This window comes from Phasianus colchicus, chromosome 8 (genome assembly GCF_987193195.1).
Source record: "Phasianus colchicus chromosome 8, bPhaCol1.hap1.1, whole genome shotgun sequence".
Classification (NCBI taxonomy): domain Eukaryota; kingdom Metazoa; phylum Chordata; class Aves; order Galliformes; family Phasianidae; genus Phasianus; species Phasianus colchicus.
Genome location: NC_143443.1, coordinates 14,404,648 through 14,426,089, shown reverse-complemented (window position 1 = coordinate 14,426,089; position 21,442 = coordinate 14,404,648). Strand labels below are relative to the sequence as shown.

The following is a 21,442-nucleotide window of genomic DNA, read 5'->3' as shown; positions in this document are numbered from 1 at the left end:
AAGTTATGGTGAGAAATTCCAGGAAATTCTACCTTGGGTAAATAAGGGAGTCTAAAAAAGTATCATCTCAGGTGCCCATCTCATGGACATGAAAAGAACCAACTTGTTCACCTGAAATTCTACACAATCAGCACAGGAAAAATGAATTTTAATGGCAAGGCTAATTTGTTGGAAAAAGTGTCTTAGAGTTGAGATAGGCTGTACATAGCAGGTTTTTAGCTGAAACTGGAAGTGCTCAGTACTTGGTAAGCCTTGTGAGGAAGTTGAGTAACAGCTGAAACAAAGAAAAAAAAATCCACAGACATCTAAATGAAGAGTGACTCCTATGTTTTACCAAAAAATAAAATAATCGACCTCTCATCCCTGAACTATATTATGTCCTGAAGATAAGCACATTTGCAAGGAGTGGTTTCTAAAGCTGAGGGATAGACTTTGTCAAGTACTTTCTTCATTTTACAGGTAAAAAACACTAGTTAGAAGTTTTGCTCATCTAGGAACAGAACCCCTCAGAGAGGCAGAATCCATTGTGTTTTTGTGAGGAACAATGTTCATTACGTCCATTATCTCAAGAAATAAAAAGTTCCCATCAGTGACCACACTCCAAAGCCAACTTTTGAGAAACTCATTGTTTCTTTGGAACATTGTTCCTTTCTGAACTCCTCACCACTACATAAAATTTAAAAATGAATGTAATTTCTTAATAAGTTCAAGAAATATTATTATAATAATTGATTATGTAATGATGTTCACCCTGCTCTAATCACGTTTACTGAAACACAAATAAAAACAAGAAGTCTCAGATAGCTCAGCACTGCTTTATATAGGACATTATTTTAGATGGGTTTATGTAAATTAAATTCTGAAAGCATCATATCTTAACAGTTTTTTTATTTGTGTGCAGAGAGTTTGCTTTTGAGAGTTTTTCATACATTTTTATTACATTTTCCATAGCTATTTTTGATTCTCTCTCTCTCCTGTAGTGTCTAGTGCCTCCCAACATCTTTAGTTTGACTCAGTAAAAGGCAGGTAAACACACTAATTTGATACTGCTCACGTGGCACTATAATTTATTGCTTTTGTATCTTTCATCTTTAATTTGTGAAGATCTCAATATTATTTCCTGTTCCTTTGTTTAATCATTCCCATTGGCATTTCTGTTTTCTAAGCAAGTACTTTACAAGTTAATGATACATCAGTTAGCCATATGATTAATGTTTCCCAATTTTCCTGTACTTGTATTATGCTATGTCACGTAAGTCTTAAAGCCTAAATGCACTTTACATGACGGCTCAGCTTTAAAATTGGCTATGACATTGCCTTCTTCTGGCTATCCACTCTGGAAACTAATCTGAACATAGACTTTTAAAATCATCTGCTTTGAAGAAGGTTTTACATATTGGCAGGTGGTAGCTGAGAAGCCAAATGGAAGATACAAAGCAAGTCCTGTTGTACACGCTGAGCTTTCTGTCTGGGAAAGAAAAAACAAAGTCATAAAGAGAGAAATCTCACTTTATAAACACATGAACAGTTCATCCCGCCAGCTGCCAGGACATAACAGGGAGTCCATTTCTAATTGGGATCCAGATGTGAGACCCTTCAGAAGATATTTTGTCTGACTGTTGTCTCCTCCTCCCTCAAACCTTGCAAAGTTATTTGCAGGCAGGTCATTAACTCTATAAAGAGAAAAAACAGAAATCTTTTTTTTTCTTTTTTTTTTCTTCTTACTGTAAAGTTGGTGAGCATTTCTTACGGGAACAACACCAGTGTCATCTGCCTCCATTCTGGTTCCTGTTAGCATATTCAATTAAATAATATTTTTCATGTAGCTAAAAAAAATTCCTTTAAAAGTTGCTATTGTAAAACAGTGCTCTTTTTCCTGTTGTATTGCTGTACTGCTTTGATGCGGTGGACATATTCTCATATTATCATGATGATATACCACAAAGCTTCGAGTTTGTATGTCTTTTTTCACATATCTATTAGTTTGTGTTTGTTGATTGTTGTTTTTCCCATTTGCTGATGACTAAAAGTGCTTTAAAAGAACATTCCCACATTTGACAAAGCTATTTCTGTAAAACTGTCCCTAGAAGTATCAGAATGAATGTCATATTTGAGTTATTGATAGAACATTTTCTATCTGCAGTTGTATGTTTTTTGCTAAATATTGTTTCATACCTTATTGTATGTTCTGAAGGAAATAATATTTTTGTATCTTAGCCCATATTGCAAGCAATATCCTCACTGGATTTCAAAATCAAAATTTTCATTAAACGACCTTTTCCACTGGCAGCTTTCCCTACATTCTGAAATCCTTCAAAAGGCACTGTACAACATGAAGCTATCATATAAACTTGATTTTATGTTTGCCCAGAGTCAAGCTACTTAGTGCAAATAAAATTTTGTGCCAGTCAGCTGGAGATGTGTTACAGCCGTGTTAAAGCCTGGCCTGTTAATTACAAATAGTTTGCCTGATGCACAGACTCCATGGAAGAACGTTTGCTTTGGCACTATGTAGTTTTTCAGTGCAGTCACCAAAATGTTGCACAATAGTAATTACAGGAATAAAGAGAATGCCTAGGCTGTTGAACACTTTAATGCTGATACTTTTTTTTTTTTTCTCCTGATAAAAGCAACTCAGTTAAGAGGATATTCAAGTTATTGTAGCAATTAGTTTTTCTAAGATGTCTATCTATGTGAAATGTTTCATGGCACAGGAAAAAAAGCCAACAACTCTGTGGTAGAATTCAAAGTTTATTACATTTCTAGGCTACATTATCCTTGTCAGCTAGATTAAAGCATTCTCCTAGTTTCTGTCCTATATTACCATAACAAGTGAGGAAATAATGTAGTGTTGTTACACAGAGCAGCTTATAAATTTTGACATAAGTGTGAGAGAAATCAGTTGAAATGTGAAGCAACCAAGAGGAATAATTAGGAACAGCAGAATGATCTCAGTAATATGACAACAGTTTCTAAAGCACCCCACAGGATTGAAATCATCAGGTTTGCTTGACCTATATCTTTAATAATACAGCTCATTGCCCTTGTATTGAAGCTAGAGGGTAGGACAAAGTATAAGCTTTATCATGTTTTAGGAGAAATTGCAAAAAGTTTATTTATTAACATAGCACAAAATGGCCCATTTCTTTGATTACCAAACAGGAAAGCATGTTGGGCCACAGTTCACCACACAGAACGCTTCACAGTCAGGCTTGGCTGGCAAAAAATATTATGTAACACTCACATAAGATAAATGGCTGCACTGGTAGTGGAAATAACCTTCTGTTTAATTAGAAAATAAGAGCTATATGGGACAATAAAAATGGTTACTGCTGCCCTCAGTCACTGTTTAATAAATATGATAGTGCTGAAGATAATGCTAAGTGTTATTTATTTGTGCAATATCACAGGTTCAGTAATTGTTCATGTTCTTGATAGTTACCCTGCATGTAGAATGAGTCCCTTTCACATTTTCTTTGTTTAATTCTTAAAAAAGCAGGAGGATTTTATAAACCTTTTAACTGGTTTTAAAAGACATAGTTGGATGATAGAAGTTTGTTCACCTCTGTAACTAAACCGTGGGTTTTCCTAGCTGACCCTGATAATTAAGCTTGAAAAATAATAGTTTTATACTTTTCTGTCTGGATTGTGTACCTGTCTTGAATGTTTTTGTGTCTATGAGAGTGGAGCATAATTTGAACTTTTTTTGCTATCCATTTCATCATGACTATGTCTGTAATTAGTGCAGTTGTATGGTCTTGCCTTTAGCATGGTTTTGCTTCCTTTTGAGTTGTGAGTACTGAATGTTCTCTGGGGTACAGTGCTGAAAACAGATGATTTCAGTGAAGTGTTCTCTCTAAAGGGAATGTTTTTACTAGTAAATCGAGCATCAAATTGTGTTGTGTGCATAGGTATCAAAACTTTCCCTGTGTAGCGTGTTTATGAGATATGGGCTTTATTACCAGTTTCATGTACTTAGGAGTGCACAAATATTTATCAAATGCTTGATAGAAAAGCAGGGTAGGGAATGCATTTCACAATATATTTTTACAGGCTTGGTATCCCAGACCTAATGAGTTTTTTTCTCAGCCTTTCTATTTTGAATCTACAGTAAGTAAGGGATTTGGAAAAGGATATCAAAGACGTTGCCTGTATTTATCCAAGGGGAAATTTCAGAAAATGTTTCATCAACAAGTTTTAGCCCCTCCTTCCTTGCTTACTTCCCCTCCCCGAAACATAGGCTGTATGTCAAGAAGCAAAACAAAACAAAACCCCTTTTCTTCACACAATTCACTTTAAGCTTCAAAATCCTCCAAAATCCCCAATCTCCCTTTGCAGTCTGGTTCCCACTCTCCAGCTTTCCTCATCTCCCTCTGAAAGAAAAAAGCTCTTCTTTAAGGGACTGATAGGTTGTAGAGCGATGCTTAGCAACAACATTCCTGTGCCTTAAGTAGCTGCAAGCCCCTAGCTGAACCCTTTGATGTGACTGTCAGGGCAGATTTATTTTGTTTTAGCACATTGTCTACTTGTCCAGATGTATCAGGAGATAAAAAGGAGTCATGTTTACAGTCTTTTTGGTGAGTGGGAGGAGGAGGAGGAGATGTAATTAAATCGCATTTTTGATGAATCTCTGAGAGATCAAGATGAGGAAAACAGGAATTGGCTTGCATAGAGAGGGGAAACACACACTTGCCAGTCCCAACACCTGACACTGTCAGAAAACGAAGTGTAAAGCTGTAGCACAATGTGTTGATTTGTTTCTGCTGAAGCTTTTGACTTTTTTCCTGTGCTGGCGGCTCACAAGAGTCCAAAAAGGCCCATTAGATAGAAGAGGTAGTGCACTACAGGCCTCTTTTCTACGTGTCTTATTTAATACGTTTATTTGTCCAGGTGGAAAATAAGTGTGTTTTTCTTTACAATGTTGATGTTATATATTACATATTCCTAGACTTCTGGCTGTGGTAAGTGGATGTCAGTCAAATCCAAAAAATAAAAATAAAAATAAAAAACTGAACCTCAGTGATCTTGGATATACAAATGTGCTGTGTAAGGCAGGCCTTGCTGAATTCTCCCGTGAAACAAATGGATAAATCCATTTCTGTTTATTTGCTTTTTAACTTGCACATTTAGCAACACCACTCTGAGCTCTATTAATAACCTGCAGTGTGCACTGACAAGTCTGATTCCAGCATTCGGTATGCTGTGGGTATGCCAAGTGAATAAAGTGCTAGTTTTAATCTGCTGTTACAAAAGTTACTGTTTTTGCATTTTAAATAGATTACACTATAGCACCCCCTTCTGCTGACTCAGTAGTGTGACAAGAAGTTTTAGCTGCAGTTCAGTTTTATTCCCATACGGCAGAATGAAAGTACCTTAAAAACTTTCCATTTTCTCCATTTTTGTGCCTGTTAGGCAAGGTAATTATCAGTGTAACTCAACAACAGTTATTGGGCTGCTGTTATCGTTTAGTTTTTGGACCTTTCTTTCATTTTTGTAATATTGTCTGTACATCTGGAAAAAAAAAAAAAAGTAGAGCTGCCCAGAGGCAGCTGAATGAACAGCAAAGCAAAGCTAACCTTCTAACATCACAAACAATTATGTTTGGTCAGTGAGACATACGTGCAGTTCTGCATTCTTCTCATTGTTGTTGACTTGAATTTGTTTGAAAGTGATGGCATTATGTTACTGATTTAATTTATGAAACAGAGCTTCCAATCCAAAAAAAAAAAATTTACCTGACTGGTTCCTCCTTGGCTTTTGGAGAATCTGTGGATATCAGGTTTGCAAAAACAAGAGTAGAAGTTCTGAGTCATTTATATTTCAAAATAACATTCCATGAAAAATAATATACCACAATGCTATTGATAAAGTGCTTTGGAAGTTTTTGTTTTTCTTTTGGCATAACATGTGTGAAATTCACGTAGAATTCTTCGCAGTGTACTTTTACGTTCAAGATAACACATTCTAGAGTTTGTAATATTTGACAGAACGTAGAGCGTTTCAGAACAGTCTGCTTGAAAGAAGGCATTTAAGTCTTCTCTCATTCAGGAGGATTTAGACAAGAATGTTTAAGGAAACTGCTGTCTTTTGTAGTTGTGATATCATAAGTTGAGAAATATGTAGAATGATTAGAGGAGAGTGACAATCTAACAGGTTATCAATGTATTTCCCGTCCCATAAGTAACTTACCTAGCCTTTGGCACCTTCTGTTGTAGAACTCAATCCTGTTCCCTCTCTCATTCAGAGCCACTGTGCAGTGAGTGAAACACGGGGAATAACCATGCTTGAGCACTGGGGAGGGGGAATCTTTGAAGAATGTTAGCATTTGCTTACATCTTTTGGCTTATCTGTGGTTTGCTCTACCAGACACCTCAAAGAATATTTGTGTGTGACTTTTCAGAAATTTCTGGCAAGATTGTTTTCTGTTTCAGAAATGGCATGTCCATATGGCAGGATTGTCTGTTTATTCATTTATTTTTTTTCATTTGATTTTACCAGAATGTGCACCCAGTGAATGCTTCTGCATGCTGCAAATGCAAAGAATGTAGCATGTATGTTACCTGAAGATTAACTCATAAAGATGCTGGTAAAGAAATTTTTAAAAAGTAAATTTCTTGGCTGAGTTCATGTTCCCAAACTCAGTACAAGAGTGAGGCAGTGACTTTTCCCTTATTCTTTTATCCTTTTTTGAGTCATATGTCAATAAGGATTCAGAAATCTATTTCAGAGGACAGTAATTAGCAACTTCGAATTTATTTTGTGGTGTAATTTCAAATTATTTTTTTTCTCCTTTTAAAACTAGGCGTTAAGTTTCACATAAATAGATTTCTTGTTAGGTTATATTAATTGTACTTGTTTCATTCACTGTTGTGTTGCTGGCATCGGTAAGTGGTCCTTTAGGGACAAATTCCATTATCTAGTATAATGAAAAATACTGAGCCACTTGAGGTGTAAAACTTTTGTATATACAAGATATACAAAAGAAAATATGACAGTCTGGGCTGTGATTAGTGAGAAGTTTCCTACGGCTTGTAAACCAAATGAGCAGCAGAATCTCTTGCAACCTTTTTGCTGCTAAACACAGGTAGCTAAGATATAATTTTTAAACAGATAAAATGCAAATATCTTGCAATAAGAAGCTACTTTTTTTTTTTTTTTTTTTTTTTATGCTGTACTTTAAAATAAATAGCATTAGGAAGATGCTGAAATACTTGGCTTTGGGAGACAGAAGTTGAAAATACTTGATCTTCGAAGTCAGAAAGCCTAATGGGTGTTTTTGTATGCTATATGTTACAGTAGAACAAATCAATTCAGGCTTCTTAGATGCAGTCATTGCCTTGTGATTACATTTGTGTAAAGTCTTTGAGCCTTTGATCAAAGGCATTTGTGACTAGGTCTAATCCAAACTCTTTAAGGTGTTTAACTTGCCAGGGGTGGGGGTGGGCGGGTGGGGGCTGATAACAGCTGGGATTAAAATTTAGTTTTGCTGAACTTTTGTATTGAAAGGATTTCTATTATACACTGCTTCCTTTTCCATACAGAAGATGGATCGTTGAGTAAACCTAAAAGGGAAAGAGGATATGGGAGGAAATGGGTGGGGACTTTGAATTAATCTTCTGAAGAAAAATGTTTGATCAGCGAGTAGGAGAGGATGAAAACCTCTGATGTTGACAGCAGGCAACTTTCTGACTAGTGTCTGATTGACAACTTTGATGCTCCAGTGGGGAGCTAGACTCCAGCCGTGCTCAGGCATCCTCTGTCTGTGGGTGGTAGTGTTAATAATGTGGCAACTGGAAAGATTAATTGTGGACAAGCAGCAGGATTACGAGGAGGGTTTCACAGGTCTAAAAGGAACAGTGGTAGGAAGGCCTCTGATCTGTCAGCCCAAAAGGAAATTAGTTAGGGCAGGCTGGAGCAGGCTTTTAAAAAGAGGAGGGGGGAAAAGGGGGAGTTGGAGTAATGGAAGAAGGGAAACATTTTAGATATTAATGCAAAATAAAAAGGATATTGAAGTAGGTTGTAATGGGATGGAGGCAGTGCTCTTGAAAGACCTTAATAAACTACATCCTTTTACAGTAAGTTCTGAGTTCAGATTGTTTTGCAGTGAACTGCTAAGAGAGTTTTGTTTTCAATATGAACCTAAGATAAACTCAAATTTTGAATTTTCAAAGACTTCTTAAAAGCAAAATACACAGGAGAGAGTTTACTTAAACTGTTCCTGCAAGTAACTGTCTGCTGCATGTTTTACTTCCTCCTCTTTTTGGTAGAAGTAGGGATTTTGCCAATAAATTCTGTGTTACCATTAAAGAGGCCATTCATCATGCTTACTAATGTTATTAATCAAGATACACCACAGTACCCTTAAAATGAGATCATTTTGATAAATCATGTATGACATGAAAAGACTTTATTCCTTTTAAGTGCAATTTAGTCTGTAATTTTTTTTCCCTCATTTATGATTCATGGGAGAAACATGGATAAAATTCCCTTGCACATTTACACCTTATCTTCAGTAATAATTCAAAACTGCTCTTAGATGAAAATTCAAGGTCTGATTCACCAAAGCTGAATGCCAGGTCATTATTTTCTGGCATTCAGTAGTCCAAAAATAATGTCCATACATTAGGTGCTTTTCACAATAGTTGAATTTGGCTGCACACCAGACGTATCGATTACACTCAATTAAGCTTAAATGCATAAGAATTATCTTATGTTCATTTACATCTTTGATCCAACTGCACCCTGCTTTCAACCTTGCAATTTAATATGAAATACAAACCAAAAGTTAAAGTAAATTCAAGTGAGAAGCGATAATCTCTTTCATGAGAATGAGAGAAATATTTTCTGAAATGCTTTGCATCTTCTTGAGCTCCACTACTTCTGTTAAATAAGCAAAATCCTCTTTCCTTTTCTTGTTAAAGGTCATGGAATTGGAAGGTCAACCAAAATATAAGATCACTCTTCTCCTTGTCTTCCTGGTCCTACAATAATTTGGTCTATTCCATTACCAGCATCAGAGATGAAAATAGCAAGGCAGAATGTCTTTAATGAATATTTGCTTAGTTCAAAGTCACACTCTCAATTATAGCTGAAACACTTGTGATATTTATTAAACTCAGAAACGTCAGAAATGAGTTGCAGCATTTTTTGCTAACACAGGTATGGATTTATTGGATAAATGCTGGTTTATTCTGACATTTAGAAATATAAAAGGGAAATGACTAGTAGAGAAATTTAATTTGGAAAGAGTCTCATTTAAGTTTTGCTGTTTCTTAACCCATGACTCAAAAAGGATTGGCTTATCTGAAATTCAGTCCCCCCTTTATTTTCTTCAGCATTTGAAAGTACTTGAAAGAATGTGTGTGGTTGCCAAAAATAGCAGTCCATTTGTATTTTTTGAACCATTGGTCTCTACAAATTTATTTCGATGCAGCAGATGTATAGTATATCCTGATATTACACAAAATGTTAGTAGTACCAACAAAATATTGTCTTTTTATTCTTTATAAAGAATAGTAGAATGATTATAAATGAATAGTAGAATTCAGGCATTGAACTAATATACTTTTTCTTTAGTTCCCAGACTCTTGAGAGTCAGTTGTCTCTGTGGGACTGATTTCAATTTCCTCTGAAATTCAGAAAGTATTACCGTATTCATTTTTTTCCCTTCATGCTTACCTTTATGTTTGCATACTAGAAAAACATTTTTCATTTTCACATCATACTAAAAGTTTTGCATGACAGACTTAAGAGTTCAGATTCCTGATTGTTATTTTACAATTAAGGTTATTCGACTGCTGGCAGACAAAGAAGAAAGCCAATAAATCCTTTAACCCTACCTATACCTGCCCTTTCATTCCCTTCTTTTCTTATGAATTTTCTTCATTGTTGATAAGAAAAAAGCTTTTTTCTCTATAGCTCACAAAAAAAGAAAAAATCTTTGTAATGAGATGCATTTGTAATAGTAAATTAAAATGATGTATTAGATTGCAGTAGTCAGATTGTATTTGTCTTCTTTATTAGAACTGGCTAAATTACTTATTTTTATTTTTTCAATGGTTACTAATAAATGAAAGTCATTCAGATCTTTGTGATCTTCATCAAAACATGATATTTAGATGAACAAAGTAGTACCCTTTCCTTCCACACAACACTTGTTTGCTGTTCTCCTGTTTTATTTCAGTACTATGATCTGGTATCTAAAATCAGATTTTGAAGTAAATTACTGATTCTATACAGAGGAAGGAGGTCATCTTGAGTAAGCTTATAGAGATCAGGCAAGCTGTGGCAAAACCATGCCTCCTTCCCCTCTTCTTCCTCTTCTTTATTAAAGTGCCTTTAATTTATGCTTTAAGTTTAGTAGATGCAAGTGCTAATCTGTTGTTAGCTGGGTTTGGTTGTGGAGCAGGGGAACCGGGAAATCCCATTTCATCAGGGAAAACTGTGTCTCCTGTGTATTGTGCCATGTCATTTGTTTGTAATTCTAAGTGTAGCAGCATATAGTGATTGGTTACGGAAGCACTGGCTTGTTGGAAACCTGCATCCTAATTCACAAAAGGGGAAAGAAAAGCAAGACTTTTTGCTTTTGTAGCCCGCTGTATTCTCGTTGTCTGCCTTTACTTAAATTTCTAGTTTCATTCTTTATCCCTTTTTTTCAAACTCTGTCTCTTTCTTTTAACTAGCAACTCTTTTGTATGGTTTCTGAGTTCATGAAAAAGCAGATACGTTATAAATAAATTTCTTCATTCCTAGAACAGAGTGTTCAAAGACTTGGTATACTGTTGCTTTTTGTAATATCTTCTGCTAACATGAGGTTCTCAAAGACCTCATAGTGAAATTAAAGCCTCATTGTGCTTGGTGCTGTGCAAATTTATGGGAAGAAACATTCCCTCTGGAATAGTGTTTTGATACTCTCTACAAGCATGTAATAAATTCAACCCACAATGAATACATTTTTTTTCTGTTAATAGTCAGGCTATGTGTCTCATCACATGTGAATACATGATTAATGTACATAAATTAATATATTTCATCCATAAATGAGTTTCTAGTTATATCTACTTTATTTATCTATTTATTTATTTTTATATTTATAATGCTGAGCAGGTCTGTGGAATATATCTATATGTTTTATCTCAGTTGAGAACAAATCTACATGGTCTTATACACTGAAAGCCTGGAAATGTGAGCTTCTGTAGCCAATGTTAGGGAGTGAATTGACAAGCTGCTGTCCTATTGGTAGAAATACTCTTAGGTAAAGTTTTAAGCCACATAGGAATTACTGAAGGCTGTTGCCATTGTGTTTCTGGGTAAGATACATGTCCCCACACGATTCAGGATTAGTCCTTAAACTAAACAGAAGATTATGCAAACTTTTATATAATTTCCTAGAATTATAATAATCAAGTTCAAATATAGTTAAGCCTTGACTATAGGTGCATTTAGTAATCGTAAGCAAAAATTTCACTTGGTGGCTTTGTATTTGAATTAAATATATTTAGCTAAGGAAATCTCCCTCCATGTGTGTTCACTGAAACAATTTTACTTACCATGTCACTTACCATAAGTGTTTTGCATATCTGTAAAACTCTTCTCAGGAAGCTGCTAAAATGCTGCTATTTTCCCTGTATTGTAAAATTTGTCACAATAATATATTGATGACTACTACTGTTACTGCTATGTATAGGTGTGTAAAGAATTGTCACGTGTCATAGAAATAACAATGATCTCTCACATATCAAGGAGAAATATTACTAGAGAAATATCTGGATCCAAATACAAGTTATGTTATGTGACAAAAATAGAAGAATATAAACTATTAACAAGTGTTGAGGATATTCCATTATAGACAATATAGCATAATATCAAGCTATATCTTATTCTTCAAGAGAATGTATAATTTCCTAATTCCTACTAAATCTACAGGCTAATGTTAAGACAGATAGACACTTCACTTTAGCAAATGTTTGGCTATATGCATAACTAAGGCTGCGAGTAATTTTATTGGCCTTGTAACTTCTATGCTTTGTACTACGATATACTACAACATTTGGATGGCTAGAATGCTTGCAGAAATAAATGCTTCTAGTAATAACACTTTCAGAATTTATTCACTAAGCTACTTGGTGACCTGTACATATAACACTGAAACTACTTATTTTAACCAGCTTTTTGTAATTACCTTCTGCATTGCAACATGAACTTCTGATGCATATGTCACCAATACTCGAAGACACAACTGTCCCATGCCAGTTCAATCACTGTCAAAATATTCTTGTGAATATCAAGAGTAATGTAATCTATACAAATCTGTTTGGAAAATATTTTGGGCCAAATGTCATCCTGCAGTAGGGAAAACAAATTGTCATTCTGCTGGTGCACAGGTTTAATCAGAAATGTGATTCAGAGTTCCAGACAATGTTTGTACAAAACAATCCTAACCCTGGATGATATTCCATAGAATTAAAGTTGCTCTAACTGAATATTTAGCTCAAAGGTAATGAAACTGTTCCATATTTGACAGGGAATTATATACTGTATGTAAAATTGCAGCAAAACACCAATAAACAAACCTTTCCATTCTTGCTTTTCTTAAAATTTGAAATAAAGCTAAATTGCCCCTTCACTCCAATTCGCTTTTTAGAAGCTCTTGAATTTTGCTCAGTCAGTGGTTTATTGCTGAAAAGGCAAAGTGTCTTCCAGTAATTTTAGGAAAAGCTATCATCAAGCTGTCAACAGTCTAAATTGAGATTAAAAGTATCAAAGAGAAACCTTCACTATTATCAAAGTCCTAGCTAAGCACACTTGAATAGGCAGATAACATCTAGGGTGTACAGTATGTGACCACTTATTCCTCCAGTTTTTGAAATGATTTACAGGGATGAAGTCTTATGTTAAATAGGTAGTGACATTTTTATTCTTGTCTTACCCAGAATTTCCAGACCAAAAGAAAACAGATAGCTGTGAACACATACCTGCTCCTGGAACTTATTTCAGATGTCATATTGCTGGATGTTAGAGGCATCCATCTTATCCTGTGAGGTATTAGATATCCTCAGATCATATTGGTCGTCAGAGATAAGATCTCCAATCCCTTGTTTGTTCAGTGTAGGTAGGGCTGCAAGTTTACTGTTCACTAAAATCAAGAGATTATTCACTTTGTCTGAAAGCAAAAGTTGTATTTACGGTATTAACTCACTGAAAAGGAGGATGCACAGTCACTGGTAAGAAAGTGAACAGAGGATTTTGTAGAGCACTCTTCATACCTCATATATAGCATCACTGCTGTTTTGGCAAACCTGTCTGTTTTAACACATAATGTGTTTTCCTATTATGTCCTGATTTTTGCTAAGGACTAAAATGGGACTGTATGGTCTGACAAACCTGTATAAAATTCAAAGCTGCCCTTTGAAAACAAAAGCTTAGTATACTAATCTACTCAGTCATTTACCCTTGCACATCTTAATGTACTGTACAATCTGTACAGTTATAACAGAGATTTCTAAGTTCTTTAACAAAATATTGGAGATTTTCATTGTTGTGGATTTCTGCGTGTTCTTCTCAAGTTTTGTTTGGTTATAAGCTTTTTTTTTTTTTCCAAAGACATTTTAGCTCTATCTTATGCTTTCATCTTAACTAGCCTCTGTAAATCTGTAAATCTTCATATATATGATTAATTAAAAATAATAAGAAATTATGTGACTTTGCAATTTGTAAGCCAAAATATCATATGGGAATAACAGGAATAGAAGATAACTATTTTAAAATTTTTCTTAAAAATCATTATGAAATTCAGGACTTTAGTTTTTGTGTGTGTTTTTTTTTTCTCTCTATTTCCTTTATCTTTTCTATCAGAAATTATTATACAACTTTTAGTAGACACTATTGTTTCTGACTGAAACTGGGCATGACACTACCATGCTATCTATACAACTCAAAGTAAATTCTTAAAACACTATAATGATGATTCCTATTCACCAACAAGATCCGTTATTTTCATATCATGAGATCCCACAGCTCAATAACTAAAAAGCAAGATGGTAAACACAGCTTTCCTTGGCTTTATGTAGCTCTTTCCTTCAGACAAAATGTTCTTCAACCAGATTAAGACTGGTTTACAGAAAACAATAACTTTGTGGTTTAATGTTTTCAATTCAGAATCATAGGATCTTGAAATTTTTCTTTATTATGGGGAAAAAAATGAGTTTCCTTTCTTCTTTCTTAACATTTTCTTTTAAGGATTCTCAGTAAGTCTTCCTGATACTTTAAAAGTTTTAGAAATCTGACGTGGGTTTTAACTCTTCATTATTAATGTAGATAGTTGAACAACTTTTGAACATTATATGCATCATTCTTAAGAGATCCAATTGCTTAGCTTACAGTACAGTGGAATTTTGAAATCTGTTTTTTTCTTTGTTTTAAAAAGTATAGCATCTTATCCCAGCTTTCTATTTTCTAATTTCTTGTGGACATGTAAATTCCTTCAGGTAAATATTTTTCTATTTCACTAAAAGGAATGTGTTTAATGCATTCCAAAGTTCTCCTGGTTAAGTTGGTAATTCTTTAAAGCTGTGAACTGTATGGCAATATTTTCTAGCAATGAAATTTAATATAATAGTGCACACTTCTGAGTGCAGCTTCCTTGCAAGATTGAAAGCGGTTTTAATGAAAACAAATTAAATTTTCTTTCAGTTCTCAGTAGTCTTCCATGATTGGTGATTTTGTGCACCTGTATGCACATCAGAATACTCATTTACAGGTGCATTGTCTCTGTTTACTCAATGACCTTTGCTCGAAACACTGATAGTATTTGTTTTATCACACAGGCCTCCAGCGATGCTGCTTCTATCTCTCCAGAGATGAGCTATACACCTCTACCTTCAGGATCCAGAGACCTCACCAATCACAGAGGTAAAAGCTAAGCTTTTATTGGCATGGATTCCTGCAAGGTGGTAAACTTCACAGTGAGGACCTCTATGTGTTAGTTAGTGCTGTATTGGTACTTTACTTGAAAGGCACTGTGTTCTCTGTAATACATGAGAAAACCATACGTGTCAAGATTAGAGATTTTTAACTCATTAAAGAGGAGTTAAAGGTAGTCTACTGGGAAAACAAATCTATAGATAATAACACTCAGTGTTTTTTTTGTGTGTGTGAGAAAAAACATAAAAAACATCAAGAGGTTGAAGTACTTACATATCACTAAGTAGATGATGACATACAGAGTTGGTAATTTTGAAAGAATTTGTAAAGTTTCTAATATTTGTAAAGAGACAGCTTTTTGGCATTTTAACAATTCGGGGCTATAATTTTGAAATGTTAACATGTTTTCATTGCAATAAAATGGGATTCATTCTTCTCTGTTTTTAAGCAATAAGGGCAGATCAGTGTTCAATTTCCTTTTTCACCAATAATTAGAGCTTAAAAAGCACCTTGGACAAACTCTTGAATTCCTTCTGCATACCTATGGAGCAGAAAGTTCAGGGAGCTGGTTAAAAACTGGAGCAGTCAGGAAGAGCACATTCACGTTTGTTCTGAAAAAGAAGAAATGTATATAGCTTGAAATCAGAGCAACAAAACTCAGCGTTTTCCACATTGCACATTTGATTTCATGGAGACTTTAATATTTCAAGTGTTTTTCAAATTGGAGTCAATAGAAAAATATCTAAGAAAAAGTGAAATACTTAACTGCTATTTTAGGTTGTGTTCTGAATACCTTTGATTTTTTTTTTTTTTTTTTCTTCAACTGCTTTCAGTGTTATAAAAAGTGATTGAATCAGTTGCTGCACATGTTAAGTATTGGCTATTTTTGACCCAAAATGAAAAGAAGCATGCTGTATGTTTGTATGTGCTCTTATTTGTCCCCAGAGAAACTTGTTTACCAAAATCTGAAAGGCTGGCAAATGGTTTGGTACAGATGTGAATTGATTTTGGGGGTTTCGGAGGGAGATCAGAAACAAACTGAATGTATCTGAATGGCAGAGTTTTACTTGGACAATTTTCTATATGTTAACTATATGTTACTGTGAATTTTGCTAGGGGAACAAAATCATGTTCTGGTTGTGTTGCAGCATGCAACTCAAACCTTCTGTATTCATATATTCAGCATGTTATTTCCAGATGGATTCTGGACTTTTGGAGTTGACAGTTTTAACAAATAAAATTCAGGAATTTAAAAAAATCTCTTTCTCACTGTCAGAACCCACAGAAACGGCATATAATAATGCTATATTGGTGTTGGAATAATGTCAGGGAATAATCGCTATAAGTATTGCATCAAATGTTATGATGCTTGAGTTTCTCAGTACATGAAGAAAGCAACAAATATTGAATTTGTACGCCTTAAAAAATTTCTCCCTATTGTGGAAAAAATTGTTCTCCTTATCTTCCATGTGCTGAATATTTACTCAATTCAACTTACGTTTCCTAGAAGAAAATGTATTGACTGTCTATGCATGTTCTGGGCACTTGAGAGCAATATGACTTGATTCTTTATGAGACCTAATTAATGTCCTTCTAGGCAAGTCTTCCAAAGTAGTAATTTTACAGCTAGCTTTATTTTTATTTTCAAAATAATGATGGCAAACTTCTAGGGGCCATTTTTAAATTAGTATTTTATATTTAATGCAATATTTATTTTTATTTGATTTTAGACATTAGTGATGTAGTTGTGTGAAATTTGTACATTTATCTTACCCAGATTAAAAATAAAAAAGGTAAGTTTATAAACACCTCCCCATGCTCCCTTAAAAAAAAAAAAAAAAAAAAAAAAAAAAAAGAAATGATTTCTGTTATACTAGTTTTGAAATTTACTAATGAACGAAAATAAAATGGGCCTCGCTTTTCTTCTTACTTGTCCAAATGATCTAACAAATTGTCTAAAAGGAAAACCATTTCTTTTTGTTGTAGAAATTTTTGTCGTTTTTGGTTTGTATGCCCCTGGTACTCTCATCAACATCAATGTATTGAGTATATACTAAATCTTCAAATAATGCTTTAAAATACTTAATATAGTTACAATTGATGGAAAATAAAATTGTAGCATTATAATTTTGAGGATTACATTCTTAACATGCAGAAAAATGCTGCTTTTCTCTTCCCCTAAGCTATGTTGTATATTCATTTTACATAATTGCTATGGTAAGGAAGTTTCTTTGTTACATTCAAGCATTCAGACTCAAGTTCCCTTCCTAAAAGGGCAGTGCTTTCCATTTGCTGGTGAAAATAGTAATTTATTGTGTTACCTCTTGAGAAGTAAAATTATGAAATAATAAAAATAATGAAAAATTGTGCTGAATGCGCTTTGTGCAAACAATATTTTATAACATTGTCTAGAAGGCTTCATATAACATTGTCTAGAACCTGATTTACTTGAAAACCCATTCGTTTGCCAAAGGTATTTGGTTCCCAGTAACATTTTACAAATGGTCTTATTTTCTGAGATCTTGCTTCTGGGAACAACTAGTGGTAAGTCTGCCCCGTGGGTTACTGGTAGAAGGAAGAAGAAGCAGTCTCCATTAAGAGCTAAGCCTGTATTTATGTATGTAGTTTTTACAGCCTTGGATTGGATTTATGCCAAGTTTTAATAGTTGCAGTCTATTTTGGCTCTTAAGAACTTCCTGAACAAATCCACTGTCCTATTTTTTTAAATACTTGGTTAATTATCTAAGCATTCCAATATGCACAGAAATTACCTTTTCTCTTTTATTTTCTCACTTGGAATTATGTGTACCGATATGGAAAAAAAAAAAAAGTTATTTACTCTAAGAATATGTTCAAATCACCTCAACGAAACGTGTTCTTACTTTCTCAAATGGTCCAATTTCAGACTGAAAGTCTGAAACTGCATTCAGAAGCAGTGCCTAAGAATTCAGGGATGGAATATTTCCTATTAGCCTTCTGAAGGTAATCTTATAAAACAGGGGTGTTTTTTTTTGTTGTTTTGTTTTGAGAAAAAATGAAAGGAAAAGAAAAGGTATCTTCCTGCTCTCAGTTTCTCTTTTCTTCTGATGAGTGCGGTGAAGAATTGTTATGGAATGAAGACTTTTTGAAACTTTAGCGTTCATGGACAAGCAATAGCATGTAGGCGTGCAATCTATTCTAGAGACTCCTGAACTTGGCACTCCAGTTTCTTTTGTTTGACTGTTTGTTTGCTTTGCTATTGTACGCAGTGGATTTGAGTTATTCAATTTTTAGTGATGGTTTGGCTATACAGAATGCTTTCTGGCTGATTTTTACGGTATGCCATACACACAATCCAGTCACTAGCTTTGTAAGAGTTATGTGCTGGGCCAAGACAGAAGTGTACTTTTTTCAAATGCATAATGAGCATCATGTGATCCAGATTTCCTGGAAGTTACAATCCAATAGGCATCTAAAGAGACCTACCACTTTTAGTGAATGGTGATGAAGATAGGAAGGTAGAAATTTTGGAGAAACAGAAGGAGTAATTGTTCATGCGAAGTGTGAAAGTTCCAAACTGTCCTCCAGGGCTTTACCTGTTCTACCAGTGTTTTCTCTGCATGATCAGATTTTAAACAAATATATTCTCTAGTTCATCTAAACTAATCACATATATTTGTCCTTCAAAGATGAGGTCTAAATTTTTTTAATGATGCTTCAGATTTTCAAGTTAAATTATAAAAATGATGTATGTATTTTAATAATAAATATTAATAAACTAAGTCCATATTTTTGAAGGCCTTCAACTTAATATCCTTGCATTCTGAAAAGCTGTTCTATCTTTAAATCACAGGCATAAAAAGAAAAGGAAATTGGTTAGCATAAAAACTTACTTCCAGAAAGATAATTATCCTGTTTATATTATCATTGCAATCTTCTCTGTTGTTAATATTGACACAGTTGTTAGGTACTCATTGTGTTTTCAAGCCAGAGGCTTATTTAGAGTTTGAAATTGATTGCTGGGAAAGTCACAAAGCAATTTACGTAGCAACTTATCATAATTAGTTAGTTTTTTTAATGTGAACTGCACTTTATGCTTGTCAATTGATTTTTCTCTATATCTACATAAAGCAGCTCATTGTGTGCTGTCCAAAAAGAGAATAATAATCATAAAATAACTGTGGATAGTGTTTTATCATTCCGTTAATCTGACAAATTTTAAAATAAATTTTAACAAAAGTTGTATATGTATGCATATAAAAATATTTACATTAATTCATGTAATAATTCAGACTAGGATGAATAAGAGAACTGCATGTAATCAGGATGCATGCTATCAGGAAGAGATGCTGTGAATAGTGGCAATTTTTCCATGGCTTACATGAGGAATAGCCATATTTGTAGTTTTTAAGCTGCCTTATTTTAGATAGACTCTGTACCTCTTAAGACAGGATCTTCAGGATCTTCTGACCATGAGATGACTGACTAAAAAAAAAAAAAGTTTGCATTAATGGACAAATATTTCCTGGGGGCATGAACACTCAAAAATAATTTGTGACATTTCCTATAAATGCCAGGAAATATATCCCAACTGTGAGTTTTGCTGGAAATCCTCTTCTTTTGTAATTGTGGAAGAGGACTAAAACATATGTATGTTATGAAAAAATCAAATCTTATTTGGCTTGCTTGCTTGAAATGAGAAATTGTGTTCTACTAGTACCTTGTTTAATTCTTTGGTTTGGAAAATCAGCATTAATGGAAGCACGAGGTACATTACAGAAGAATGGAAAGTGAAGTATCAGTAAACATGAGTGCCAATGTGAGGGGAAACTTTGTTAAGGCAATATTTGCTTTTTGTCTTTTGGTTTTCTTCAATTAAAGTAATTGAAAAGAGAAAATCTGTCAGTGGTTGTTGGAGTCCTCAAAATTTGGAAGTGTAAGAAGGTAATACAGACTGTGTTGTGAGTTGATTACTTCCGGTGTTGATGAGAGAAAGGGAAGACCTTCTTATGGCCACTGCTAGATGTCCCCTGCTTGAGCATGTAGGCATGCCAAAGCATGTACTTGGACCTGATGTGAAAGATACAGTTCTCTTTTTATTTCTTCAGTGATGAAGGTAATTTAATATCTCTGTTTTTTCCTTTCAAGTTACTCTGGAGTTTATTTTGTTCTCAGTTGTTTTTTTTTTTGTTTTTTTTTTTTCTGATGCAGTTGCTCTGCGGGGATGGAGGAGAGTAGGTAGGTAGATTGGTGAAACTATCTAGGTGGGGAAAAATGCCAGAAGACATGTTTCCTTGAAATGCTTCCATCTGATTGGAAGCCCACATATATTGATATTTGCCTTGAGTCTGCAAATGCAGTATACAGCTTTCCTCCCTGCTACACATAGTTACAGATGTTGTCTTTCAAAGGAATTGAGAGGTCCAGTGCACATTATTAATTCACTCTCAATCTCAGAGTGCCTTCTTTCTGGGCAGTAATGAAAAAGCAGATTAAGGAGTATCTCATGTAGTACCTCTCCTGAGCCTTAATCTGGTTTTTGATGGACCAGAACCACCACAACAGCAGTGGTGTTCTGTGGATCAGTTTTCCCCACTTGCTCAGTAGTGATTGTCTCTGCCAGAGACATGCTTTCATGTTTGTCTGTAAAGCACAAAGACTTTCCCAAATGTGGAATAAATTGTGGATGAATTTGAGTGTGACCTTGGCTAATATGGTTCAAAAGATGCATTTTCTGGATCATTGAATTCATGTATTTGTCACTTACAGGGTAAACAATTTCTTGTCTGTGTACTAAAGGAATGCTGGAATCAAATCAGGATACTGGGGATTATTAAAACTTCAATATAAAAACATATCATTGTAATATACAAAATAATGATGAGATCAACCAACCGTGTGTAACTAGGGTGGAGTTAAAGAGTAGAGAATGATATATAAGGTACCTTACAGTTTTGTGCAGTCTTTCCTAATGGTCAGAAAAGTTAAGATTTGTTTTTAAATGACATTATAGTTTTAATTTGTGAGTGTTCTCTGTGTTCTGAGTTCTGGAAGTGAACTCAGGGGGTGTGATCAAGCTGACCAGAAGTACATGCTAGGAAGATCACTTCTTGGAGTGCTACTTTTCTGGGGGAATGAAATACTGGTATTCCTTTTTAAGGCAAGGGTTTAAAAGATAAAATAGAGAAATTAAGTGGCTTATCAAGTTTGGGTTAAAATTTTATTCAACATTTAACCAGTTCAGCACAAAACTCCTGTTTTGCATCCAGTGAGAATTAGAAGTATAAGATTCAGGGAGTCTTTCAAAATTACCATCCTTCTTTTTTTCTAGATACTGTTTACAATTTCATTTTTCCACAGTGCATATTTTTAAACTGACTTTTAAAACCCTAACTACTTTCTCTCTCTTTCTCCCTCTCTCTCCCTTTTCTGTTCAGTATTCCTCACATTTCTGAGATTACAACATTCTCCATATTTGCTGAAACTAACCTAGTAGCCTGGGCCTTAGTCACCAATTTAAATATCACATCAAACTGAATAT

At 34.4% G+C, this 21,442-nt stretch overlaps 1 protein-coding gene across 1 annotated transcript in view; it reads left to right on the top strand.

Moving 5' to 3' along the window:
* The window catches only part of LRMDA (leucine rich melanocyte differentiation associated), a 643,577-nt gene that overhangs the window by 520,857 nt on the left and 101,278 nt on the right, over positions 1-21,442 (top strand). The window contains exon 6 of the mRNA XM_031602984.2: positions 14,826-14,910. Coding sequence (XP_031458844.2) covers positions 14,826-14,910 — 85 coding nt within the window. The remainder of the gene's footprint in view (positions 1-14,825; positions 14,911-21,442) is intronic.